This window comes from Ovis canadensis, chromosome 10 (genome assembly GCF_042477335.2).
Source record: "Ovis canadensis isolate MfBH-ARS-UI-01 breed Bighorn chromosome 10, ARS-UI_OviCan_v2, whole genome shotgun sequence".
Lineage (NCBI taxonomy): Eukaryota > Metazoa > Chordata > Mammalia > Artiodactyla > Bovidae > Ovis > Ovis canadensis.
The window spans coordinates 42,947,723-42,975,169 of record NC_091254.1 but is presented as its reverse complement, the minus strand read 5'-3'; the positions used below and the strand labels follow the sequence as shown (position 1 = coordinate 42,975,169).

Genomic DNA, 27,447 nt, shown 5'->3' with positions numbered 1-27,447 from the left:
CATCTCATTAGAACTGATTCAAATGTGTTCTTTTTAATAGCTGAGTAATATTCCATTGTGTATATGTACCACAGCTTTCTTATCCATTCATCTGCCTATGGACATTAGATTGCTTCCATGTCTTAGCTATTGTAAACAGTTCTGCAGTGAACATTGGGGTACAGATGTTTCTTTCAATTCTGGTTTCCTCGGTGTGTGTGTCCAGCAGTGGGATTGCTGGGTCATATGGCAGTTCTATTTCCAGTTTTTTAAGGAATATCCATACTGTTCTCCATAGCGGCTGCACTAGTTTGCTTTTCCACCAATGGTGTAAAAGCATTTTACACACCCTCTCCACCATTTATTATTTGTAAACTTTTTGATGGCAACTTTTCGATTCTGACCTCTGTGAGATGGTACCTCATTGTGGTTTTGATTTGCATTTCTCTGATAATGAGTGATGCTGAGCATCTTTTCATGTGTTTGCTAGCCATCTATATGACTTCTTTGGAGAACTGTCTATTTAGGTGTTTGGCCCATTTTTTGATTGGGTCGTTTGTTTTTCTGGTATTGGCTGCTTGTATATTTTGGAAATTAATTCTTTGTCAGTTATTTCATTTGCTATTATTTTCTCCCATTCTGAAGGCTGTCTTTTCACCTTTAGTTTCCTCTGTTGTACAAAAGCTCTTAAGTGTAATTAGGTCCCATTTGTTTATTTTTGCTTTTATTTCCATTACTCTGGGAGGTAGGTCATAGAGGATCTTGCTGTGATTTATGTCAGTGAGTGCTATTCCTCTGCCATCTTGGGACCACTCCTAGAATTTTGTGGTTTTCTGTCATACATCAACAAGAATCAGCCATAGATTCACCCATGTCCCCTCTGTTCTGAACATCCCTCACAACTCCCTCCCCATTCCACCCTTCTGGATTGTCACAGAGCCCCTGTTTGAGTTTCCTGAGTCATTTAGCAAATCCCTATTGGCTATCTATTTCACATATGGTGTTGTACATTTCCATGTTACTTTCTCCATATATCTCACCCTCTCCCTTCTCCCATCCCCCTGTGTTCATAGGTCTGTTCTCTATGTCTGTTTCTCCACTGTTGATCTGAAAATAAATTCATCATTACCATCTTTTTAGATTCCATATGCAAGCATAAGTATATGATATTTATATTTCTCTTTCTGACTTACTTCACTCTGTATAATAGGCTCTAGGTTCTCCACCTCATTGGGACTCAAATGCATTCCCTTTGACTGCTAAGTAGTATTCCATTGTATATATATATCACAGCTTCTTTATCCATTCATCTGTCAATGGACATCTAGGTGGCTTCCATGTTCTAACTATTGTAAATAGTGCTGCAGTGGAAATTGGGGTACATGTGTCTTTCAATTTTGGTTTTCTCCGGGTATATGCCTAGGAGTGGGATTGCTGGGTCATAAAAGACTTTGATGCTGGGAGGGATTGGGGGCAGGAGGAGAAGGGGACGAGAGGATGAGATGGCTGGATGGCATCACGGACTCGATGAACGTGTCTGAGTAAACTCCAGGAGATGGTGATGGACAGGGAGGCCTGGCATGCTACGATTCATAGGGTCGCAGAGTTGGACACGACTGAGCAGCTGAACTGAACTGAACTGATGGTGGTTTTTAAGGAACCTCCATACCATCTTCCACAGTGACTGTATCAGTTTACATTCCCACCAGCAATGCAAGAGGGTTCTGTTTTCTCCACATCCTCTCCAGCATTTATTGTTTGTACTTTTTGATAATGGTCATTCTCACTGATGTGAGATGGTATCTCATTATAGATTTGATTTGCATTTCTGTAATAATGAGTGATGTTAAGCATCTTTTCATGTGCTTTTTAGCCATCTGTATGTCTGGAGAAATGCCTTTTTAGGTCATTTCCCCACTTTTTGCTTGGGCTTTTTTCTGATATTGAGTTGTATGAGCTGCTTGTATATTTTGGAAATTGTGAGTTTCATTTGTTATTATTTTCTCCCACTCTGAGGGTTGTCTTTTCACTTTGTAGTTTCTTTTGCTGTGCAAAAGCTAAGTTCAAGTGTTCTGCCTATGCTTTCCTATAAGAGTTTTATAGTTTCTGGTCTTATATTCAGGTCTTTAATCCATTTTGAGTTTATGTCTGTGTATGGTGTTAGAAAGTGTTCTAACTTCATTCTTTTGCATGTAGCTGTCCAGTTTTCCCAACACCTCTTATCAAAGAGTCTATCTTTGCCCCATTGTATATTCTTGCCTCCTTTGTCAAAAACAGTACCCATAAGTGCATGGTTTTCTCTCTTGGTTCTCTATTTTGTTCCATTGGTCTTTATTCTATTTCTGACTTGCATATATTAAAGAATCCTTGCATCCCTGGAATAAACCCAACTTGATCATTGTGTATGATCTTTTTAATGTGTTGTTGAATTCTGTTTGCTAGAATTTTGTTGAGGATTTTTGCATCTATGTTCATCAGTGATATTGGCATGTAATTTTCTTTTTTGTGTTGTCTTTGCCTGGTTTTGGTATCAGGGTGATTGTGGCCTCATAGAATGAGTTTGGAAATGTTCCTTTCTCTGCAACTTTTTGGAATAGTTTCAGAAAAATAGGCATTAGCTCCTTTCTAAATGTTTGATAGAATTCCTGTGAAGCCATCTGACCCTGGGCTTTTGTTTTTGGGGAGATTTTTGATCATAGTTTCAATTTTAGTGTTTGTAATTGTGTTGTTCATAATTTCTATTTCTTCCTGGCTCAGTCTTGGGAGATTGAACTTTTCTAAGAATCTATTTCCACTAGGTTGTCCATTTTATTAGCATATAGTTGCTCATAATATTCTCTTATGATCCTTTGTATTTCTGTGTTGTTTGTTGCAACTTCTTTTTCATTTCTAATTTTGCTGATTTGATCTTTCTCCTTTTCTGGATGAGTCTGGCTAGTGGTTTGTCAATTTTGTTTATCTTCTTCTCAAAGTTTTAGTTTTATTAATCTTTGCTATTGTTTTCTTTCATTTCCTTTTCATTATTTCTGCTCTTATCTTTATGATTTCTTTCCTCCTGCTGACTTTGGGGTTTTTTTGGTTCTTCTTTTTCCAGCTGATTTAGATATACAGTTAGGTTGTCTGTTCAGTGCTTTTCTTGCTTCTTGAGGTATGACTGTATTGCTATAAACTTCCCTCTTAGAGCTGCTTTCACTGAATCCCACAGGTTTTGGGTTGTTTTCATTTTCATTTGTTTCTAGGCATCTTTTGATTTCCTTTCTTATTCTTTAGTAACCTCTTTGTCATTTAGTAATGTACTATTTAATCTCCATGAGTTTCTGGGCTTTTTTGCAGTTTTTTTCCTGTAGTTGATATCTAGTCTCATAGCATTGTGGTCAGAGAAGATACTTGATATGATTTCAGTTTTCTTAAATATACTGAGGCTTGGTTTGTGGCCCAAGATGTGGTCTATCTTGAAAAGTGTTCCATGTGCACTTTAGAAGAAAATGTATTTTCTGCATTTGGATGGAAAGTTCTGAAGATATCAATTAGGTCCATTTGGTCTAATGTTTCATTCTAGGTTTCTGTTTCCTTACTGATTCTGTTTTGATAATCTGTCCATTGGTATAAATGGGGCGTTAAAGTCCCTTACTATTATTGTGTTTCTGTCAATTTCCCCTCTTATGCCTGTGAGTGTTTGCCTTATGTATTGAGGTGCTCCAATGTTGGGTGAATAAATATTTACAATCGTTACGTCATCTTCTTCGATTGACCCCTTAATCATTATGTAGTGTCCCTCTTGGTCTCTTATAATATTCTTTAAAGTCTATTTTGTCTGAAATAAGGATTGCCACTTTGGCTTTCTTTTAGTTTCCATTTGCAAGGAATATCTTCTTCCATCCTTTTCCTTTCAGTCTATATGTATCTCTAGGTCTGAAGCAGGTCTCTTGTAGCAGCATATATATGGGTCTTGTTTTTGAATTTGTTCAGTGATCCTTGATCTTTTGGTTGGTGCATTTAATCCATTTACATTTAAGGTAATTATTGATACACGTTTCTATTGGCATTTTCTTGATTGTTTTGGGTTTGCATTTGTAGGTCTTTCCTTTCTCTTGTGTTTACTGGCTATATAAGTCCCTTTAGTATTTGTTGCAAGGCTGGTTTGGTGGTGCTAAATTCTCTTAACTTCCGCTTGTCTGTAAAACTTTGATTTCTCCATCAATTCTGATTGAGATCTTTGCCAGGTATGGTAATCTTGGTTGTAGATTTTTCTCTTTCCCTCCAAGGGCAAAAACCAAATGGAAGAAAGAAACAACCCTCAAGTGTGGGAAAAGAAGACCTCAAGTGGAGTATGTTAGAAAAAAATATATCCAACTTTAAATATATCCTGCCATTCCCTTCTGGCCTGCAGAGTTTCTGCTGAAAGATTCACTGTTAACTGTATGGGCTTTCCCTTGTGTGTTTCTTGTTGCTTTTCCCTTGCTTCTTTTAATATTCCTTTTTGTGCTTAATCTCTGTTGGCTTGATGAATATGTGCCTTGATGTATTTCTCCTTGTGTTTATCCTATAAGGGACTCTGTGCTTCTTGGACTTGATTGACTATTTCCTTTCCCATGTAGAGGAAGTTTTCAACTATATTTTCTTCAAAAATTTTCTCAGTGACTTTGTTTTTCCTTTCTCTGGGATCCCTATAACTTGAATGTTGATGCATTTAATATTGTTCCAAAGGTCTCTGAGGCTAGCCTCAATTCTTTTCATTCTTTTTCCTTTGTTCTGCCCTTCAGGAGTTATTTGCACCATTCTATCCTCCAGCTCACTTATCCATTCCTCTGCCTCAGTTATTCTGCTACTGATTCCTTCTACAGTATTTTTTAATTTCAGTAATTGTGTTATTCATCTGTGTTTGCTTATTCTTTATTTCTTCTATGTCCTTGGTGATTCTATTAATTGTGTTAAATGTTTCTCTCATTTTCTCCATTGTATTTTCAAGTCTTTGAAGCATCTTTATTACCATTATTCTGAATTCTCTTTCAGGTAGATTGCTTATTTCATCTTCGTTTATTCGGTCTTGTGAGTTTCTACCTTTTTCTTTCATTTGTGCTGTATTTTTCTGTGTTTTCATCATTTTTTTCTAACATACTCCACTTGAGGTCTTCTTTTCCCACACTTTAGGGTTGTTTCTTTCTTCCATTTGGTTTTTGCCCTTGGAGGGAAAGATTGGTTGAGTGGTTTGTGCTGATTTCTTGTTAGGGGTGACTTGTGCCTATGTTCTAGTGGGAGGAGATCAAGCAGATGAAGGAGGTAATTACAGAAATAATGGGACATATACACACACTTCCATACATACAGTTATAACCAAAGTATTCTAAAGAAAAGATTACAGGAGACTGACTTGGTGAAGAAGGGAAACCAAAAGTGCTATCAACCAATTAAAAGCAGAGCTAGCGAATGCTCAATCTGGAAAACTGAGTATGAGCAGAGTGTCAACTGGGGAATACAGCAAAGAGAGCTTGACAATTTAACTTGACAGTCACTTCATGGCAGATAGATGGGGAAACAATGGAAACAGTGACAGACTTTATTTTGTTGGGCTCCATAATCACTGCAGAGAAAGCAATGGCACCCCACTCCAGTACTCTTGCCTGGAAAATCCTACGGACAGAGGAGCCTGGTAGGCTGCAGTCAATGGGGTTGCAGAGAGTTGGACATGACTGAGTGACTTCACTTTCACTTTTCACTTTTATGCACTGGAGAAGGAAATGGCAACCCATTCCAGTGTTCTTGCCTGAAGAATCCCAGGGACGGGGGAGCCTGGTGGGCTGCTGTCTATGGGGTCGCACAGAGTCGGACAGGACTGAAGCGACTTAGCAGCAGCAGCAGCAGCAGCCACATCACTGCAGATGGTGACTGCAGCCATGAAATTAAAAGACGCTTGCTCTTGGAATAAAAGCTATGATGAACTAGACAGCATATTAAAAGGCAGAGATGTCACTTTGCCAACAAAGATCTGTACAGTCAAAGCTATGATTTTTCCAGTAGTCATGTATGGATGTGAGAGTTGGACTATAAAGAAAGCTGAGCACTAAAGAACTGATGCTTTTGAACTGTGGTGTTGGAGAAGACTCTTGAGAGTCCCTTGGACTGCAAGGAGATCCAACCAGTCCATCCTAAAGGCAATCAGTCCTGAATATTCATTGGAAGGACTGATGCTGAAGCTGAAGCGCTAACGCTTTGGCCACCTGATGTGAAGAACTGACTCACTGGAAAAGACCCTGATGCTGGGAAAGACTGAAGGCAGGAGAAGAAGGGTATGACAGAGGATGAAATGGTTGGATGGCATCACCAACTCAGTGGACATGAATTTGAGCAACCTCAGGCAGTTTGCAAATGGACAGGGAAGCCTAGCGTGTTGCAGTCCTTGGGGGTGGCAAAGAGTCGGACATGATTGAACGACTGAATTGGGACTGATAGGATCAACATATATACACTACTATACATAAAATCGATAATCAACAAGGACCTACTGTATAGTACAGGGAATTCTACTCAATATTCTGTAATATCGTAAAAGAGAAAAGAATCTAAAACAGAATAGAAACATGTACAAGTATAACTGAATCACTTTGCTGTATCTCTGAAATGAATACAATACTGTAAATCGACTATACTCCAATATAAAATAAAATTACAAAAAATAAACAATAAAAATAAATTAAAAAACAAGGCACTCTGGATCCAAGCTGAAAATCAGAGTCTTTGGGAAAAACACATCATAGGTCAGTGGTCCCGGCAGAGCCATAATAATGACCATAAATGTTTTAAATTAAAATCTAATATACAGCAGGGCTTCCCGGGTGGCTTAGTGGGAAAGAATCCACCTACCAATGATGGAAACATGGTTTGATCCCTGATCTGGTAAGATCCCACAGGCCTTGGAGTAAACAACTAAACCTGTGTGCCACAACTATTGAGGCTGTGTTCTAGAGCCCGGGAACCACAACTACTGAGCCCAAGTGCAGCAACCACTGAAGGCCCGTGCACCCTAGAGCCTGTGCTCTGCAACAAGAGAGGCCACCGCAACAAGAAGTCCATGTACCACAACTAGAGAGTAGCCCCCACTCACCTCAATAGAGAAAAGCCCTCATAGCAATGAAGACCTAGCATAGCCAATAAATATAATGATTTTTTAAAATCTAACACAGAGGAGGGAAAAGATAAGTTAAGGTAAAAACAAGTCAACTTACAATAGGGATCACAGCATAAAGAATGTTTAATAATGGTTGAAATCAAATTAAATGACTGCTTTTATTAAACCAAACAAACAAAAAAACAAGATCACCAGGTAGCTCATGCTACATTAAAGTTTTAGAATCACTGTTCCAAGTACTGATGTGCCCCAGGCATCTGTGTGTACTCTCTATCCAGGCCTACAGCTTTAAGTACTATATATTTTTTAATCTCCAAATCTCTCTCTGGCTCCAACCTCCTCTCCTAAATTCCAGATTCATATAAGCAATAGCCTACATGACAACTCCATTTGGATGGAGTCTCAAATATTTCAAAGTTACTATTAAAACAAAAGCCTTTTCCCTTCTCACTACACAGTCCCACCAAAAAAGGACTGCTCAGTTTACTGAGTACATGTTACAGGTAATAACCTAAGTGCTTAACATAAATCAGCTGCTTTAATCCTCCCATCACCATCCACAAGATATAGTTACTAATGGCAACCCACTCCAGTATTCTTGCCTGGAGAATCCCAGGGACAGAGGAGCTTGGTAGGCTACAGCCCACGGGGTCAAAAATAGTCCGACACGACTGAGTGACTTCACTTCACTATTGTGCCCATTTTACAGAGGAGTAATTGAAAGAGACAAAGTATCTTACCCACAACTATACATCTCCTAAGTATCACACCAATGATTTGAAGCTAGGTAATTTGACTCCAGAGTATGTTCCTGTCATACCTCTCAGTTCCATTCAACCAAGAACTCAAATATAAAGTTATCATTTCACCATCTCCCACTTCTAATCCTGTGCATTCCACTTTCAAACATTATCTATAATTGATGGATTTCTCTCCATCTCCATGGTCACCCATTCTTTTCCAAGCCATCATTTTGCTCGTGTGTTTGTTAACCTCCTAACTGGTCTTCCTCCTTCCACTCTACCTGATCTTCTCTCATAGCAGAACAATTTTTACAGTAAGAATCTATTGTTAGTGCCTTCTTTAAATACTTTCATGGGCTGCCATATGCGTGACCTGAGCCTGCCTTCTCCAGCCTTTGTCTGATATTAGCCTCAGGGAGTCTCATTCCTGAGACAAGCCAAGTATATGCCCCACCCCCAGGGCTTTTGCTCTTCTTGTTTCTGTGGAGGCCAAATCATCTTTTCTCCCAGCTCTCCCTCATCCTGCAGATCTCAGTACTCATGTCACCTCTTTTCAACCACCCTTTCTAAAGGAGTCACTATTATAGCTCCATTTCCTTCACTGCACTTAACACATCTAAATCTGAAAATATAAACATATCACTAGTAGCTAAGCTGTAGAGAATGTACTGGTCTCAGTTTAGTTCAGTTGCTCAGTCATGTCCAACTCTTTGCGACCTCATGAATCGCAGCACACCAGGCCTCCCTGTCCATCACCAACTCCCGGAGTTCACTCAGACTCACGTCCATTGAGTCAGTGATGCCATCCAGCCATCTCATCCTCTGGCGTCCCCTTCTCCTCCTGCCCCCAATCTCTCCCAGCATCAGAGTCTTTTGCAATGAGTCAACTCTTTGCATGAGGTGGCCAAAGTATTGGAGTTTCAGCTTTAGCATCATTGTTTCCAAAGAAATCCCAGGGCTGATCTCCTTGCAGTCCAAGGGACTCTCAAGAGTCTTCTCCAACACCACAGTTCAAAAGCATCAATTCTTCAGCACTCAGTCTTCTTCACAGTCCAACTCTCACATCCATACGTGACCACAGGAAAAACCATAGCTTTGACTAGATGGATCTTTGTTGGCAAAGTAATGTCTCTGCTTTCCAATATGCTATCTAGGTTGGTCATAACTTTTCTTCCAAGGAGTAAGCATCTTTTAATTTCATGGCTGCAATCACCATCTGCAGTGATTTTGGAGCCCCCAAAAATAAAGTCTGACCCTGTTTCCACTGTTTCTCCATTTCCCATGAAGTGATGGGACCAGAGGCCATGATCTCAGTTTTCTGAAATGTTGAGCTTTAAGCCAACTTTTTCACTCTCCTCTTTCACTTTCATCAAGAGGCTTTTTAGTTCCTCTTCACTTTCTCCCATAAGGGCAGTGTCATCTGCATATCTGAAGTGATTGATATTTTTCCCGGCAGTCTTGATTCCAGCTTGTGTTTCTTCCAGCCCAGCATTTCTCATCATGTACTCTGCATAGAAGTTAAATAAGCAGGGTGATAATATACAGCCTTGACATACTCCTTTTCTTATTTGGAACCAGTCTGTTGTCCCATGTCCAGTTCTAACTGTTGCTTCCTGACCTGCATATAGGTTTATCAAGAGGCAGGTCAGGTGGTCTGGTATTCCCATCTCTTTCAGAATTTTCCACAGTTTATTGTGATCCACACAGTCAAAGGCTTTGGCATAGTCAATAAAGCAGAAATAGATGTTTTTTCTGGAACTCTCTTGCTTTTTCAATGATCCAGTGGATGTCGGCAATTTGACCTCTGGTTCCTCTGCCTTTTCTAAAACCAGCTTGAATATCTGGAAGTTCACGGTTCACGTATTGCTGAAGCCTGGCTTGGAGAATTTTGAGCATTACTTTACTGGCATGTGAGATCAGTGCAATTATATGGTAGTTTGAGCATTGTTTGGCATTGCTTTTCTTTGGGATTGGAATGAAAACTGACCTTTTCTAGTTCGTGGCCACTGCTGAGTTTTCCAAATTTGCCGGCGTATTGAGTGCAGCACTTTCACAGCATCATCTTTCAGGATTTGAAGTAGCTCAGCTGGAAGTCCATCGCCTCCACTAGCTTTGTTCGTAGTGATGTTTTCTAAGGCTCACTTGACTTCACATTCCAGGATGTCTGGCTCTAGGTGAGTGATCACATCATCATTGTTATCTTGGTCATGAAGATCTTTTTTGTACAGTTCTTCTTGCCACCTCTTCTTAATATCTTCTGCTTCTATTAGGTCCAGACCATTTCTGTCCTTTATCGAGCCCATCTTTGCATGAAATGTTCCCTTGGTATCTCTAATTTTCTTGAAGAGATCTCTAGTACTGGTCTACCTAGGTTCAAATTCTGACTTTGTGATCTTCCTGTGTTTCCTTCTCCTCATCTATTAAACATAAGTGCAATACAACTGCTGTGATGAGTTACAACAATGCCTAGCATATACTAAGTGCTATTTAAACATCTGATATAATGATTATATGTGACGGTAAGGACCCCCTTGATTGTCTCTATATTCCTGACACTTAGAACATCCAGTTTACAAAGTTTGTCAAATGACTATTGTTCCCTTTCATTGTTCCATTTATATTAGTGATAGACTCTATCATTTCCCAATGCTTTATTGATGTTTTTACTCGAGGATCACCAATTAATGGGGCTTCCCCGATAGCTCAGTTGGTAAAGAGTCTGCCTGCAAAGGAATATCCTCTGGAGAAGGGATAGGCTACTCATGTCAGTATTCTTGGGCTCAGCTGGTAAAGAATCTGCTTGCAATGCGGGAGACCTGGGTTCAGTCCCTAGGTTGGGAAGATCCCCTGGAGAAGGGAAAGGCTACCCACTCCAGTATGCTGGCCTGGAGAATCCCATGGACTGTATAGTTTGTGGGGTCGCAAAGAGTCAGACATGACTGAGTGACTTTCACCAATTAATGTCCGTTCACAGTCTATTTTACATGCATTTATTTAATTCTATTCACAGACAACTGTCACACAAACTACAAAAAGTACAAAAGCATAATCCATCTTCCAATATCAGGTCAGGGTCAAGTTGAAAGAGAGGAACTATACAGTAAATCACAAGAAGAGTTCAGGTGTCCTGAACAAAGCACACTGCCTGTCACATGATGTATTTAAAGCTGTAAATACTGCCACAGGAGAATCTCTTGTCTTTGCAGCGGCCACACAGTTCCTGCCGATGGGGCCTCCTTAGATTGATGTGTCTTTTCTTTTGAGGGCAGGAACAACGAGACTTTGAACAGGTCTTTAGAAAAGAAGCAACAGTTTGGGCACTAAATGATCAAATTTAGTCCGTCAGATAAAAATATTCCTCCCTACCACTCATACCTGCTATTTTTATCCTTTGAATGCCACGAGAAGTCTGAAACTAAGTTTTACAAAACCACTTACTGCCCAGAAAGTGTCATGCATTTTTTTTCCCAGATGAATGGCCAAAGATGACCTTTAAGAGAAGACTGCTGAGCCAATCCAGAAGATATAAGAGAGAAGTTATAAAAGTTAAAGTTGTGTAGAGTCTTTTCATTATGTAGGTTTTCACATTTGTAGCCATGTGGGAGTAAGGAGTAGTGAGTATTAAGTGATTGATTACCTGAACTGCAGTGATTCTCAACTGGTAGTATTTTACCTACTAGCAGACATTTCAGAATATCTGGAGTATTTCTGGTTAAGACTGGAGGGAAGGATGTTCTAGGCAGCAGCCCAACCTTTTTGGTACCAGGGACCAGTTTCTTAGACAATCTTTTCATGCACTGGGAACAGGAGGTCGGTTGGGGATGATTCAAGCACATTACATTTATTGTATACTTTATTTCTATTATTACTACATCAGCTCCACCTCATATCATCAGGCATGAGGTACTAGAGGTTGCGGACCCCTATTCTAGAGGAAGCTAAATGTTTTCCTTTCAGATATGGCTAATCTTTGCTGGAATTTGAAGTCTTTTTAACCATTATCCCATTCTATCTTCTGATATTAAAAAAAAAAAAAAATCACACCTCAAGAAGACTGGTATACTGCTCTGGTCCACCTTCCCAATCCTGTTAATCTTTAAAATCTATAATTTATAATCACTACTCTATTTTCTGCGTATGTCCATAGCCAAAAAGAATAAGTCAAGCTTTACCTTTTATATTGTGAAAACAAGCATTTTTGTTTTCCAAATGAGTCTCATATGGTTTATCAAATGTTGGATATCTTCCACCCTCTGGCTGATGAGTATGCATCCTTAAGAAAATTCTAACAGTAACATACTCACATAGTGTCTACTCTATGTGCTGCTCTAAGCACTTTATATAATTCCATTTAGTACCCACATCGCTTTTATAAGTACTAAAAAGCTCAATGAAAAAAATTGTAATTTAAAAAAATCAGGATTTACTCTAAAGGTAGGTTTCTGGTTTTGGTAATGATAGGTTAAGTAGTTCTGACTAAGTCTTCTGCTTAGGACAACTAGATAAGCTGAGCAAAGATACTAATTAAAATCAAGAACTACTTGAAGGCACTGGGGAATTACCAAAGTATCCTAGAGAAGGAAATCCAGAAAGAGAGATGAGCCTGACATTTGGGACCATTTTCTCTTTAAAGGCAATTCTGTAACAGGTAAATTTTGAAGACAACAGGAAGCTGAAAATGAGCTTCACAAGCTGATGAGGCTGAGGAATCTTAAATATGTCAAAATGGGAGAGCATGGTTAACAATTCAGGTTTTGTGCTGGGACCCTGAAAGGCTACACCCTAGAGTAAGAGTGAAAGCAAAATTCATCAGCCTTCACAGATGCTGAAATCTAACTTCAAAACAGCTCAATTATAACTGGAAAATAGTAATCAAAAATTGCTAGTATCTTCATCTGCCTAACATAAGCAAACAAGTCTTCTGTGAAAAGATACTATTCTGGCCTCAAATTATCACTACAATTTTTCACATACAATATATAATAGCCCTCAAAAGTAACCAAGTGTCTAAGGAGACAGAACAATAATTCCTTGAAAACCAAGGAATGTGAAGAGGATAGCAACAGAACCACAGAAGATTAAGCTACTGGGGTTTTCTGGTACAGATTTTAAGAAAATGATGCTTAATATGCTCAAAGAAATTAGGCTGGTATTTCCAGCTGAGAAATGGACACTTATAAAGACATAAAAATTCTAGTACTGAAAAATGAAGTAAGGGGAATCTATAACTAAATAGGTAGTTGTACCGGAAAAAGCAGAAGGAAAAACAAGAGAAATGCAAGATTGTATAGTAGATGATATCCAAACTGTGGTAAGGAGAGATAAAAGCATAGTAAACACAGAAAAAAGCATAAAAGATTTAAGGGATATGGTGACAGTTCTAATGTAAGTAATTAGAAGAAAAGAGAATGGAGGTAGAAGTAGTATCTTAAATTACAATGATGGATAATTTTCCAAACATGATAGAAGTCTCCAAGTTACAGACTTCAGAAATTGTAAGCAGGTAAATACAAAAAAAAAAAAAACACAATTAGGCATAGAATTATAAAACTTCTAAAAATCAAAGCAGAGAGAAATATCTTAAAAGCAGACTTAAGGTGAAAAAAATGAGATATTTCTTCAAAGGAGCTGTAATGAGACCAACAGCCACTTGACAGAAACAATGAAGGGTCAGATCCTTAAGAGGCAGAAAGAAACTACTAGCAACCTAAAAACTTTACACTCAGCAAAAATAACTTTTTAAAAAGCTATCCAGACAAAACAAAATGTGTCACCTTCAGATATGCATTACAGGAAATACTAAAATGAGATATTCAGGTAAAAAGAAAGTGGTCCCAGATACAATAAGGATCTAAAAGCAGCAGAATAAATATGCAGTTAGAACTAATTAGACTACAAAATAATGTCTTTTGAAGTTTAAAAATAATATACAGCAATAACAGCAAAGAAGTTAGGATGAAGTGATAAGGGATAGGCGTGTTCTAAGGTCACTGCGTTGTCAAGGAGTGGTAAGATCACCATCTACATAAATTGCTTAAGCATGCTGTAAGATGAACCTTGAAGAAGAGTAAAAAATGAATAACTGCCAAGATAAGGGACAGTGATTTAAAAAAAAACAAAACAAAACTCAAGTGAACACAATAAGTTAAAGGAGTATAATAGTAAGAAGATATATTTAAATCCAAAGTAATTATAGTAAATTCACTGAGAATGTCAGACTAGAAAAACTAAAGATAATAGTTTTAAAATATTAGACTAATTTTTTAAATTCTAAGTTGTATAAAAATATTTTTAAGTGAAAGATTTAGGTAAAAATTCTTGATTATGAAAATCAACGATGTAACACTTTTCTGGAAAGCTTAAAGAGCCATCTCCTTAAAGAGGTCATCAAATTCTGTGACCCCCTAGACTTTGGAGACACCATGGAATCTGATTACAGCTCTAATACTTAGTATCTGTTTAACTTTGAACAACTGACTTTCTTACTGAACTTTAGCTTTTTGTTCTGTATCATGGGAATAACCGAAGAAGGCAAAGGCACCCCACTCCAGTACTCTTGCCTGGAAAATCCCATGGACAGAGGAGCCTGGTAGGCTGCAGTCCATGGGGTCGCTAGGAGTCGGACACGACTGAGTGACTTCACTTTCACTTTTCACTTTCATGTATTGGAGAAGGAAACAGTAACCCACTCCAGTGTTCTTGCCTGGAGAATCCCAGGGATGGGGGAGCCTGGTGGGCTGCCATTTATGGGGTCACACAGAGTCAGACACGACTGAAGTGACTTAGCGATGGGAATAACACCTACTTCAAAGGTTAGGTTACAGGAGATAGTGAAAAACACTTGGCTCCAAGTTTGGCACATAGCTTAATATGGAGGAGAAAATGGCAGTCCACTCCAGTATTCTGGCCTAGGAAATCCCATGGACAGAGGAGACTGGTGGGCTACAGTCCATGGGGTTGCAAAGAGTCAGATATGACCACCACTACCAAGAGCTTGGTAAAGGTTACCTATTAAGTTACATGCGAACTATTCACAGTGTTCGAGGAAAAACACACATACCACATACATAAACAAACCACATAATGCAACTTAAATCTCCTCCTTCCCCCCAAAAGACTAGAATTTATGCTATATTTTCTAAAATATTACAAAAATTCAAACATATAGTAAACTGAACACTCCTACACAAATATCCACATTTAGCAAATCCTAACATTTTGCCACAGAAGCTTCATGTTTAATAATGAAAACATTATGGACACAGTGGAAATACTCAGTTTGCTTACCTGGCACTGGATTGCTTCCACTCGATAAGGGTTAAAACTCTTTTGGCATTTGCAACAGAGTTGTTTGAAATAAACCTAAAGAGAAATTTGTCTTTTACACAGGGTTATGTGTACCCTAGGCTCCCAGCTCTTAAGTAATCCATTCCTTCTTGTAGCTTGCTTTTGCCCAATCTCTATGCTGAGGTCTTAAGCTCTTGTGGTGCTACCAGTCACTTTTTCTTATTTTTTGAATCTCATTTTCTTTACCTGTAAAAATGCCCCTTCCTTTTTCTATAGTTTTGACAACTACCCAATAATGTATATAAAGTACTACAGTAAAATTCTTCAGTAAGAAGCAGCTATTATAAGTTTATTCATTGTGCAGACGGAACACTTGACCTTCTTTTGTCCTGGTCTATTTGTCCGTTTCTAATTTTTTCAGTATTTCTCCATTTGAAATTCAAATTAGTTACAGTTACATACCAATCCACATGTTTCTAGGCTTTGTGCATTCTCACTTCAATTTATAAACCTTTAAAATTATACTTTGACAACAAGATGCCTTCCCTCTGACAGAGTTAATCATCCCCCTCCTGTATTATTTTTGTACCACTTCCATGCCACCAGTGCCAATGCACAGATCACCAATCTCATATTGTCTGCATCATTCTTATCAGAATCAATTTCTTCAGGATGTCTTGTTCTTTGTATTCTAAAATCGTGAGTGTTTGAATTAAACCCACTGTTTTTATTATAGCAAGAAAAGGAAAGTAATTTTAGTTTAGTTAAAATATCTATTTCACCTCCAGGATCTAGTAAATGGCTAGTGCAAAAGAAAACAAAAAAAATTTCATTCACATCTTAGCATACCTCCTTGGTCTCTTCCTCTATACTCCTTAAGTCAGAAAAGCAGCTATCTAAAATGCAACAGCATAGGGGCCTCAAACTCAAATGCTTGTAGAGGTTAATCAGAGAGACTAGGTGTAGGCTGTTGCAAAATGAAGAGCAAGTGCGGAGTGAAAGGAGACAGAAGCTGCTCAGTCCCCGTCTACTGCTCCTCACACGGAAGTGAGAGTGTTTAAAGACCGGAGTCTGACTGTTCAGGAAAACCTAAAAATGCAGAAAGTGAAATCTTTCCAAAACTTAATATGTTGACAACTAATTCAAATTAAGGCGTGGAGCCTAAATGAGTCAGTCTCTCAAGGTTAACCTTCACAATAAATCATTTCTCTCACTGCCCCACCTTGTGGACAAACAATGGAAATTGTCTAGAGCTAAAGCACAAATCTGTTACAATACACCAACTAAAAAATGATTATACAGGTAGGGGGAATCTGTTGTATAGCACAAGGAACTCAGTTCAGTGCTCTGTAGAGACCTAGATGGGCCGGACTGGGGGTGGGATAGCAGGAACATCTGGGAGGGAGAGGATATATGTATACATACATCTGATTAACTTGGTTGTACAGCAGAAGCTAACAACACTGTAAGGCAACTATTAATATACCCCAATTAAAAAATTATAACAAATCCCAATGTATACAAGGTCAAGAGTTCATCTAAATAAGGTAAAATTTTGTCCAAGGCAACTACCAAACCAAATGTAACATCAGGATGTGGTTCAGGAGCTCAAGCTCTTGTGGACAGCCCAATTTTGTTCAGTCTGAACCTTTGCTTAGCACCTACTATGTCCTTGGTACTAAGGCTGCGTTATAGTCACATCCCATTAGGAGACACAGTCTTCCTGCATTTAACATCCATGCCAGCCCCATTCTTCTCCCGCGTATCACTCACTTTCACTTACCTTATTAGTTCCAGAAATGCACCACACATAAGCACTCTCCCATCTGGTCTTACAATCTTTACAGTGAAAATAGCCATATTTGGGTTCTAAAAACTGCAAATAAGGAGGAAAAATCCTTTACTATCTTGAGGGGTCAAAAGTGAAAGTGAGAAGTCACTCAGTCGTGTCCAACTCTTTGTGACCCCATGAGCTGTATACAGTCCATGGAATTCTCCAGGCCAGAATACTGGAGTGGGTAACCTTTCCCTTTTCTGGGGGATCTTCCCAACCCAGGGATTGAACCCAGGTTTCACGCATTGCAGGCGGTTTCTTTACCAATTGAGCCACAAGGGAAGCCCTGAGGGATGAGGGGGGCAGGAGGATAAAAAGCCAGATCCTGCTATCCTTGTGGTTTTTGTATAAGTAAAAAACAGGAAGCCTCCTTAACCTCACTCATAGCTATTCTCAAGGTCAGCACATGAACTCAGCTGTCAAGGACTGATTACTCTGGGACTTTTCTAGCTTCTCTCAGGCTTTTCCAATCTGTTTTCCCCAAGGCCATGAGCACCAGCTGCACAAAGTAAAGATCTGATCACATACTTCACAAACCCCAAACCCCTCTTTTGCCTCATTTGCAACAGCTATGGTTCCCAAACTTTTGGGGTTTCACAGGCTTAAAGTTGGTTCCTCATTTTACCAAAGAGCTAAAGAAACAAAGCAAAAACACAGGGACTTCCCTAGTGGTCCAGTGGTTAAGAATTTGCTTTCCAATACGGGGAGGTGGGTTGGACCTCTAGTGGGAAACTACTGAGCCAGGGGCTCTAGAGCACCAGCGGCAACTAGAGAAAAGCAGGCGCGCTGCAAGGAATGATCCCGCGAGCCGCCAGTCAGACCCAAAGCAGTTCAGTCAATAAATAAATTTAAAAAAACCCACACAGGACATATAAAATACATGTTTTCAGAACTTCCTCTCTCCTTTATCAAATAAAGGGAGGAAGCGCAAGAAGATTCTGCTCTCATGGGGCCAGAAATGGCGGGGGGGAAAAAAGGGTAAGGCTAAGGGAGAGAAAGCTCACCTGGAAGTTGGGCCTCCCAAGCGGCTGGCTGGAGTCAACCGGAGCCAGCTTGCTCTTCCTCTCCTGAGGACTCGAGGAGTCTTCCTCCACCAGCTCCTCACGCGGCTGGAGTTCCTCGGGGGGATCCTCTTCCGACCTTGGTGGTGGTGATGGTGGTGGCAGTGGCGGGGGCGGCTGGCCAGCCTCGGGAGGACCCGAGAGCGCCTGCCGCAGTTGCACCTGGCCCCAGTGGCCGGGCACCGGCGAAGAGACGCCCCAAGCAGACGCAGGTGCACTGTGGCCTGCGCTGGCCCAGGGGGAGAGGCTGTCCAGGGTGCGAGGCCCCAGAGAGCACTGCACAGATTTGCCCACCCGGAGGCTCACCTGCACACCCACATCTTTGGTGTTGGCCTTGCGCAGCCGCAGGCTCAGGCCGGGGTTCATATGGGAGAATACGGCCATGAGCTGGGCTCTCTTGTAAGGGTCCATGCAGCAGTCGGAGGCACTGGAGGGCATCAGTAGCCTGGGCCTGGCCAGGAAAGTGGGGGGAACATTGGTTTGCCTCCAGTGCGGTTGTCCGTGCTCAGAGAGTCCAGACTGGCCCAAACGCAGCATGTTCCCATAGCCGGGGTACAAGCTGTAGGGAACACAGAAGACACGCTCCATCCGACCACCTGGCGCCCAGGCGCAGCGCAATATCCCGAGGCAGTTTGTTTCAGGCCTTGTTTTGTCTTCCACCTTCACCCGCCCCCTTTTTCTCCAGGTCACGTTGGTTCACGTTCTTCCGGAGCTTCTCCATTTATTTCAGATTCTGATGAGTGCTGCTGCCTATTACCCAAATTGGAGGAGGGAAGGCGATATCCCTACATTGAGGCCTAATTGCCACCTGATCCCTAATTGGGCTCTCTGCCTCTCAATTCACTGCTCTTGAATCTTTTTTTTTCAAAGCTGTTTTTCATTTAACTTCTTATTCACACACATGCTTTAATTAGTAATTCTAATTTATTCCTATGCATGCATAGTCTTCAGTCATCCAACTCTTGGTGATCCTATGAACTGCAACTCACCAGGCCCCTCTGTCCATGGGATTCTCCAGGCAAGAATACTGGAGTGGGTTGCCCTGCCCTTCTTCCCAACCCATGGATCGAACCCAGATCCCCTGCATTGCAGGTAGATTCTTTACCATTTGAGCTACCAGGGAAGCTCCAAAGTATTCCTATACTGACTTACAATTTCAGAGACTGTGTTTTAAAAATAAAAAAAATTGAATACAAGCAGCAAAATTTGAGCTGCCGCACTATTAGAGTGAGCATAAAGAAGACAGTGTTATGGCAGGATGCATAAATATAAAAAACCTGGTTCTGCAGCAGCAAGAAGCATAGTTATGGGGGTTGGCGGGACAGTGTATTTAGTGAAAAAATAGATTTCAGAGGGTTGTATAACATGCCAACCGTTCTCATTAGTCCACTCTAGTGAGAATTCTCCCCAAAAGGGGAAAAGCAGCAAACTGTTCTTAGAGGTTAAACGCAGACTTAATCACAGGATAGTTAAGTATCTTAAGTAAAAGACTTGAACTGAAACTTGCGCACTGCATGCTAAATCGCTTCAGTAGTGTTCCACTCTTTGCAACCCCATGGACAGTAGCATGCCAGGCTCCTCTGTCCACCTGGGCCTTGTTTACTAGACAACTTACTCAACTGGATGATTCAGTTTCCCCATTTGACAATACCAGAAAATTTATAAGATCATAAGGTTAAACGTAATATTACTTATAAATCAACTGGATGATTCGGTTTCCCCATCTGACAATACTCAAAAATTTTTAAGATCATAAGGTTAAAGGTGATATTACTTATAAAGCATAAAGAATAACTCACAGATGCTCATTAAGAGGTAGCTGTTATTGGCTAAAGATCACAGGCCTGGGTATCTGTGCTATTTAGACCTAGATGATCATAAGCTTTTGTATCTATGTGTATTGCAAAGGTGTCTACAGCCAAGGATAATGATCAAACTAAAATGACACCTCAGGTACCAAGTAAATGGCACCCTTTTTCGAATCCAAAGTTGCTTTCACTGTTCGTCGGTCAGGAGCCTTTGGATAGTAGCAAGGCCTATGAGCCACTATCACCTTCAGAATCCAGTTGAAAGCTTTCGAGATCCTACAGTAAACACCTGAATTAAGCCTTGTGCTAGCCATAGCCCATACTCTGTGAGTGAGACTGCTGTCTTCCAGGGCAGTTTCAAGGGCAAGTCAGGCACAAAACAGGTGCTTAGTATCCTAGGAGCGTCAAGGATACGTCAAGGATACTACGGAAGCCTGCAGGAGGAAGTATTATCCAAAACTACAGGAGACTTGAGATAGGCTTAACAACTTTTCAAGCCGGGAGAGTCTCAGAGGTTTCTGAAATTCTGCTGCCCAACAGCAACACGCAGTCTATAACCAGTGTACGCTGGCTTCAAATCTCAGCCCCTTCCACTCTATAGGGAGCTCTCCGTTGGGCAAGAAGTCATCCGCACCGACTGAGCACTGTGGGGTTTTCTAACGTCTGCCCACTTTGGGCGACGCCCTCTTAGCAGAGAACAAAGACTTCACAGACCGCAGGCCGCGTCGGGGGCGGGGGCGGCCATCCAAACGAGAGACGGAGCGGAGGAGGGGGAAGGCAGGGCGTATACATGGGGCGTGGTCCCTCCAAACAGCGCGGCTTGGTACTCTGAAGGCTCGGAAGAAGAGAACGAGCATCCCGGCTCTTTCTTTAGCGACTCCGGACTGACGCGAGGTTTATCCCTGGCCACAAGCGGCAGCACTGACGGCGCGGCCACAGTCTGATTCCGGTGGGCGTTTACGCTGCGTCCTGCGTCATGGCGTCATCGCGTGACATATCCCGAGAGCGGGCTTTTGGCGCGAGAATCTGAAACCCGGTGGGTGGAGGTGCGGCTGCTGAAGTTTGCTGTCTGGGGCGGTGGGTGTCCGCGAAGGAGCCTGAGCGATCCGGTTTCTTATCTGAGTACCTGTGCGTTGTGTCAGCCTCCTCTGGCCAAAAACATAAACCAGCTTCACCTCTGAAGGCGGTTAGTGTTGGCAGGGGTGGAGAGTGGAGATGGGCAGCCTTCCGCGGTCTCAGGCAGCGGGGAGCGCCTCCGGTGCTCGGGTGGGAGCCGAGCCTCCTGCCCTCACTGGTCCTTTCCCGTTCCGCACCGACAGGGGGAAGGGATCAGGTCCTCGGCCGGAGGCTCCAGTCCCTCCCCTTCCCGGGGACTCCTTGGCCCAGCTTCGGGCGCCGCTCGGCCCACATGTCCCAGGCTGAAATTTCCTTCATTGGAATCACGATGAAGTTACTTTACCGGAATATTGCTGTTTTGGAAAATGTTTCATAGCCTGTGGCACATTGTATCTGCCTCATCGCTTAGTCCCCAGGTAGTTGCTGTATTAACGAAAATTTACTGATTGGGAATTGTTTCCCGGTGTTTATCTAATAGCCCTCTGCTAACTGCGCAGCCACTGGCCACACGTGACTAGTTAATGAAGATTAAATAATAATTTAAAATTCTGTTCTTGAGCAGACTTGCCACAGTTGAGATGAGTCATGTGGCTAATGGCTGCTCTATTGGACTGCACAAATACAGAATACTTACTTGCCCGCGGTGAGTTCGATTCTTGTCTTAAACAATGTAGCTTCAGGCAGGTTTACCTCTTCCGGTTTTACCTCAGACTCACTTAGCAAGGACTGCATACGTGTGAAGTGTGTTTTGGTGTTCTCTTTTGCAGACTCACCAAACTTTGAAGGAATAGTGTAGATAAAAATGCCGATTGGATGCAAAGAGAGGCCAACTTTTTTTGACATTTTTAAGACGCGATGCAACAAAGCAGGTATTAACAGTTTTTTATATGAATTGATCTTTTACATAGAGAAAAATGTTTTCAGAAAAATGTGTAATTATACATGCTTGTTGAAAAGAATCCAGTGCTTAACGTTTTTGTTTACACCATAAACTGTGCTTTATGAAGTCATAAGTCAGAAAAGTAATCATTTACAGTTAACCAAATGATCGGTGTAGAACCTGTGGTGGATAAAGAGGAAACTGGCCCCTTGATGAGTGGCACTGTTTTTAAAGCAGAGACTTTCTAGCAAGTTAGAAGCATTAGTAACATAATAGCAGAAGTTGTCAGTTCTCCTTACACTCGTAAAATGATTGAGGACTGAGAGTATTTGTTTATCTAGGTTACCATATTAGAAATTAAAACTAAGAGCTTTTAAAAACATTAAGTTAATAACAAAAATAAATTCATTGCATGTTAACATGAATAATATGTTTATGAAAAATAACTTTTCCAAGAAAAATGTGAGGAGTGACATTACTTTAAAATTTTGCAGTTCTCTTTACCATCTGGCTCAATAGAAGATAGCTGGATTCTCATGCTCATTTTCAAAGAATTGCATTTAATTCTTTACAATACATTGTTTGATAGAAGTATATGAAGAAAACCATACTTTACACAGAAAATGTAGTTAGAAAAAGGAGTGTTTTTAACTGTTTTCACTTTATTGTGGGTAGTTTTCTTTGGTATTATACCAAACTTAAGTCGGAGTTTCTTAAAAGTTGCAATGTGGAATCTGAAACCATGTAATGAATTTTTTGTACTCTTTTTACATTAAATTCAATTAGTCTTTCTTGCTCCTGAATAAATCTTTTACCCATGTTGTGACATCATCCATGGTTTGATTATTTGAAAAATACTGATGTTCTGAATTACACAAATATACCAAATATTGACACATTCCATTAGACATTATTAAAAAATCACATTGGTTACTTCACTGATCTCATCAGAAAAGTCTTTTCAGGTTGGGAAGATGTCAAGCTGACAGAGAACAAAGTTCTAATTCTCATTTGAAAACTCACATTTTATCTTTGGCAGCAAACTGTTGTTTTCCCTGCAGTAACAGGACATTTCAAGAAAATGTCCACCAAATACCCAACTCAGAATAACTTAGTCATTCTTTCTAGCAAAAATGGCTTTCCATGAAAAGTGCTAATTCAACTCACAACTCATCACATGAGTGCTTTTTCCAAATAACTATTGTACTTCAGTATGCAGAAATGGTTTTATGTGTGCTCTCCATTTTGTCACTAAGGACACTTTAAGTTAAACTTGCTTTTTTGGTTTTTTGTAACAAATTCATGGTGATGAAAAATATAGTAACTCCTAGTACAGTTTGTGGCCACTGCCATGATTCAGGCAAAGCTGTCACCAGTTTTACCCACCACTGCTGTAAATGTCAACATTGGGAAAAAGGCAAATGATGTCTAATATGAAAACAGTTTTGACCTTACAGACCCCTTGAAAGGGTCTTGGGGAACCTCCCCTCAAGTGGTCCACAGGCCACATTTTGAGAACCACTACTTTAAGTATAGAACATAAGAGAAATTTTGTTCTCTAACAGAGAATCTATTCCGCTTGATTTGTGAGTCTATATGTCTTGTGTACCTATAGACTTGTCACAGCCATTTATGTAGTATTGTATCTGTGGGTTGCATTCTTACTGTGGATGATTTTTATTTCTGAATCGTGAATATAAAAGAAAACTTTAAAAAGCTAATATAGCTAATAATCTTGTAAAAAATTTCTGTTCTACCTTGCTACAGATTCATAACAGACTAATGAACTTGTTGAACTCATTATTGACTAAATAAGTGTTAATACGCCTTTCTTACACAAACGTTACTGACCAGGGAAGCTTCAGTATTTACTTGTATAACAAATCACTGGTGTTAGCTTCTGCAAAAATCCTCCAGTTAATAATATGTTAATTAGTATGTCTTAAATGTAATTCACCAGAGAAGGCAATGGCAACCCACTCCAGTACTCTTGCCTGGAAAATCCCATGGATGGAGGAGCCTGATAGGCTGTAATCCGTGGGGTTGCTAGGAGTCAGAGACACTGAGTGACTTCACTCTCACTTTCACTGTCATGCACTGGAGAAGGAAATGGCAACCCACTCCAGTGTTCTTGCCTGGAGAATCCCAGGGAGGAGGGAGCCTGGTGGGCTTCCATCTCTGGGGTTGCACAGAGTCGGACATGACTGAAGCAACTTAGCAGCAGCAGCAAATGTAATTCACAGTCAAAATCTCAAGCACCCTTTTCTGTATCATAATCTTCACTGGCTCATGGGTTTTATTGTGTCACGATTTTTATTTTCCTTACAGATTTAGGACCAATAAGCCTTAATTGGTTTGAAGAACTTTCTTCAGAAGCTCCACCCTGTAATTCTGAACTTTCAGAAGAATTAGAATATAAAATCAGCAGTTACGAAACAAACCCATTTAAAACACCACAAAGGAAACCTTATCATCAGTTGGCTTCAACTCCTGTAATATTCAAAGAGCAAAGTCTAACTCTGCCACTGTACCAATCTCCTTTAAAGGAATTACATAAATTCAGATCGGATTCAGGTAAGTAATGTGATGTAGTTGACTAGGAAAATATGACCAGTAATTCAGACAGACCTGTGCTAAAAATCCCAGCTCTGTTGTTAACTATATCAGGTTGGTCAGATCGATCTCTCTGGCCACTTTCCTCACCTGAAAAGTGGAAATGATTAAAATACTACCTAGGTTTAGATTAAATAAAATAATGTAGGTCCTTGATAAATGTTCCTTTTTGTCCTTCCTTTGATTAATATATCCTGCCCACTGAGACTTGATAAATTATATCTTTCCTGTATAGAAAAACCTAGGGCTTGTTTTGATGTTGAACTAAACTATTTTTGCAGGCCGTCAAAGAGGACAGAGGTTTTTTTTTTTTTAACAATAGCTATAATGTCTTTTGATTTGGTAGCACTTTCTCTGGCCTGCATGCCAGGTGTTTACAACTTAGAAGAAGATTATATATTTATCACTTGCTTAAGTAACATACTCTTTCTTTGGAGTAGTACTCTAGTAAGAGGAGCTAACAGTATACAAATTTTGTACAGTTTAAGGTTGAATGTGGTACATGTCAGAAGAAAAGTACAAAAAGTATAATGAGAATTAAGAAAGAAAGCATAAATAGTATTGAGGGCAGTTAAGGGAATAATTCAACTGAATTAAACCTTGCAGAATAAGTGAGATTCAGAAATTGGAAGATGGAGTAGAGTGGGCATGTTCTAGGCATAGGAAGAACATGAGGAAGAATATGTAGTCTGTGAAGTTAATATCAAGTAATTCAGACTGGAGTGCTGTATGTTTGAAAAGGACTAGTAAATAACCTGAGGCTTAAAAAAAAAAAAAGCAGATCGGTGGCAGACATTGAATGCTAGGCTAAAGAAATTAAATTTATTTGATAAGTTGTTGAACAGAAAAAACAAATGTAAATTTAATCATGCTACTTCCTGCTTCAAACCTATGATTACCTTCTTTTGCCCTTATGATAAAATCCAGACTCTTTAATATGATCTACAAGGTCCTTTATAATTTGTTCTCATTAATGCTTGCCTCATCTTGCCATAATTGCCTTTTTACACACTCTCAGTTTACCATTCAGTGATACTGAATTTTGTTTTCTGGAACTACAGGGAGGCCTGGCGTGCTGCAATTCATGGGGTCACAAAGAGTCGGATACGACTGAGCGACTGAACTGAACTGATGCTCTGTGGCTCTTTACATATTGTTACCACTGCCTAGTACTTACTTTTTAAGCTTTTGCCTAGCTAATTGACACTCGTCTTTCAGATCTTGACTCATCTCTCTAGGAAGTATACTTCCTAGCTTCTAAGAAGTAGTCTCTGTTTCACTTACTTAGCTTCTAGTGAAGGAATCTTACTTAAGCAATTGTCCTATGATAAGTGCTATGAAAGAGGAAACTCATGGTATTAGGAAGCGCACACATGAAAGGGAGTGTAGGTAATGGGCAAAGATTTTCTTATATGTTATTGTATACCTAATGGCATACATAGTAGGTGTTCAGTAAGTATTTGTAGAATAAATGAATATCTTGTTTAGAAAGCCTAAAGATTTGGCAGCTGTCTTTGGAGATGTGCTTTTCAAAATGTGATCCCTGGACCATTAGACTCTCCTGAAATGCTGATTGAAAAAAACAATTCCAAGCACTTATCTGAATCTGTTCAATTAAAATCTCTGGAAATAGAGGTTATGATGGTACATTTTAAACTAATTGGTGACTCATAGAAGACAAGACTGCAGGCATTGAGATTAATTCAGTTCAGTTACTCAGTCGTGTCCAACTCTTTGCAACCCCATGAATCGCAGCACGCCAGGCCTCCCTATCCATCACCAACTCCTGGAGTTCACTCAAACTCATGTCCATTGAGTCGGTGATGCCATCCGGCCATCTCGTCCTCTGTCGTCCCCTTCTCCTCCTGTCCCCAGTCCCTTCCAGCATCACAGTCTTTTCCAATGAGTCAACTCTTCACATGAGGTGGCCAAAGTATTAGAGTTTCAGCTTCAGCATCAGTCCTTCCAATGAATACCCAGGACTGATATCAATTAGCAGGCATATATATAATGTTTCAGGTGACGGGAGGCAAGTGCCTGAGTTAGAATAATGGTCATGAAAGTGGATATGGAAGGTAGAAATAGAGGACCCTGCATTAACCTTAATACGGGGAATTCACAAGAAAGGATCAAATCATAGGTCCAGGGCATGACTGAGAACATAGTGGTGACATTCGTAGAAATTGTAAGCTCTGGGGGAAAAGCTGGTTTGAGAGGGAAGAGGTTTGAAAGGATTGAAAAAAAGGTAGGTTTGGACTGCAATTTTAAATAGTACTGGGATGTCAAGGTGGCGATGTCCTGAGAACTTTTGGGGAATATAAGTCTAAAGCTAAAGACAGAATACAGGTGGGAGAGAAAGCTGTAGGAATCAACTCTGTTTGAAAAGTGAAAAAGTCATCACATGTGGTGAGAAAATTGATCATGATGAGGGCTAGGATAGAGCCTTAGGGAACATGAAACAAATGAAATGTGGAAATCATCCATTTGAGAAAGGGAATCATCCATTCAGCAAACATCCTGTGCTTGCTTTGTGCCTAGTAGCTTGCTTGGCATTAAGGATACAAACATGAATAAGATGGCCTTTGACCTTTGGACCTCAGTCCTGTATAGGAGAAAATACACAAATATCCTGGTTGGTGTATGTTATAATAGGAGCATGTACAAAGCACTGTGTTGTGGGCATAGCAAAGGAAACAGCCACCTGTCTTAGTATCATCAGGAAAAGCTCTGTAAAATGACATATACTGAATTAACTGAACCTTGAAAGACATACCTAGAGTTGGTGGTTTATTTTCTAATTGTAATATGCTGGGATTGGTCTTTCTATAACCAGGAAAGGATAGGAATGAATTAATAAGGCTGCTGTGGACTCACAGCAGAAGCGTTAACTTTTTTAAGCTTATAGTACATTAATAATTCTGTTGACCAGTCTTAAGACCTTTCGCTTTTAAGTTTACTTTAAATTCAGTATTGAAATGTAAGACTTAAGCTATTTTTCAC

At 40.2% G+C, this 27,447-nt stretch overlaps 2 protein-coding genes across 38 annotated transcripts in view; one reads left to right on the top strand and one right to left on the bottom strand.

The window, feature by feature from the left end:
* The window catches only part of ZAR1L (zygote arrest 1 like), a 90,565-nt gene extending 69,751 nt beyond the window's left edge, over positions 1-20,814 (bottom strand). For 15 of the 37 annotated variants that reach the window (XR_011259401.1, XR_011259400.1, XR_011259403.1 and 12 more), the window contains exons 1-3: positions 17,974-20,780; positions 16,919-17,011; positions 15,136-15,210 (exon numbers count right to left, since the gene is read on the bottom strand). Coding sequence is in view for 2 of the 37 variants with exons in the window: in XM_069601603.1 (XP_069457704.1) it covers positions 15,136-15,210; positions 16,919-17,011; positions 17,974-18,618 (813 nt within the window). In the remaining 35 variants the exon portion in view is untranslated. Of the gene's footprint in view, positions 1-10,824; positions 11,141-15,135; positions 15,211-16,918; positions 17,012-17,973 lie in introns of those variants that run through there. The other 22 variants (XR_011259415.1, XR_011259416.1, XR_011259420.1 and 19 more) reach the window with 11 other exon arrangements.
* Positions 20,287-27,447, top strand: part of BRCA2 (BRCA2 DNA repair associated) — a 55,015-nt gene continuing 47,854 nt past the window's right edge. Inside the window, exons 1-3 of the mRNA XM_069601587.1 lie at positions 20,287-20,874; positions 21,722-21,823; positions 24,163-24,408. Coding sequence (XP_069457688.1) covers positions 21,757-21,823; positions 24,163-24,408 — 313 coding nt within the window. The 5' untranslated portion in view covers positions 20,287-20,874; positions 21,722-21,756. The remainder of the gene's footprint in view (positions 20,875-21,721; positions 21,824-24,162; positions 24,409-27,447) is intronic.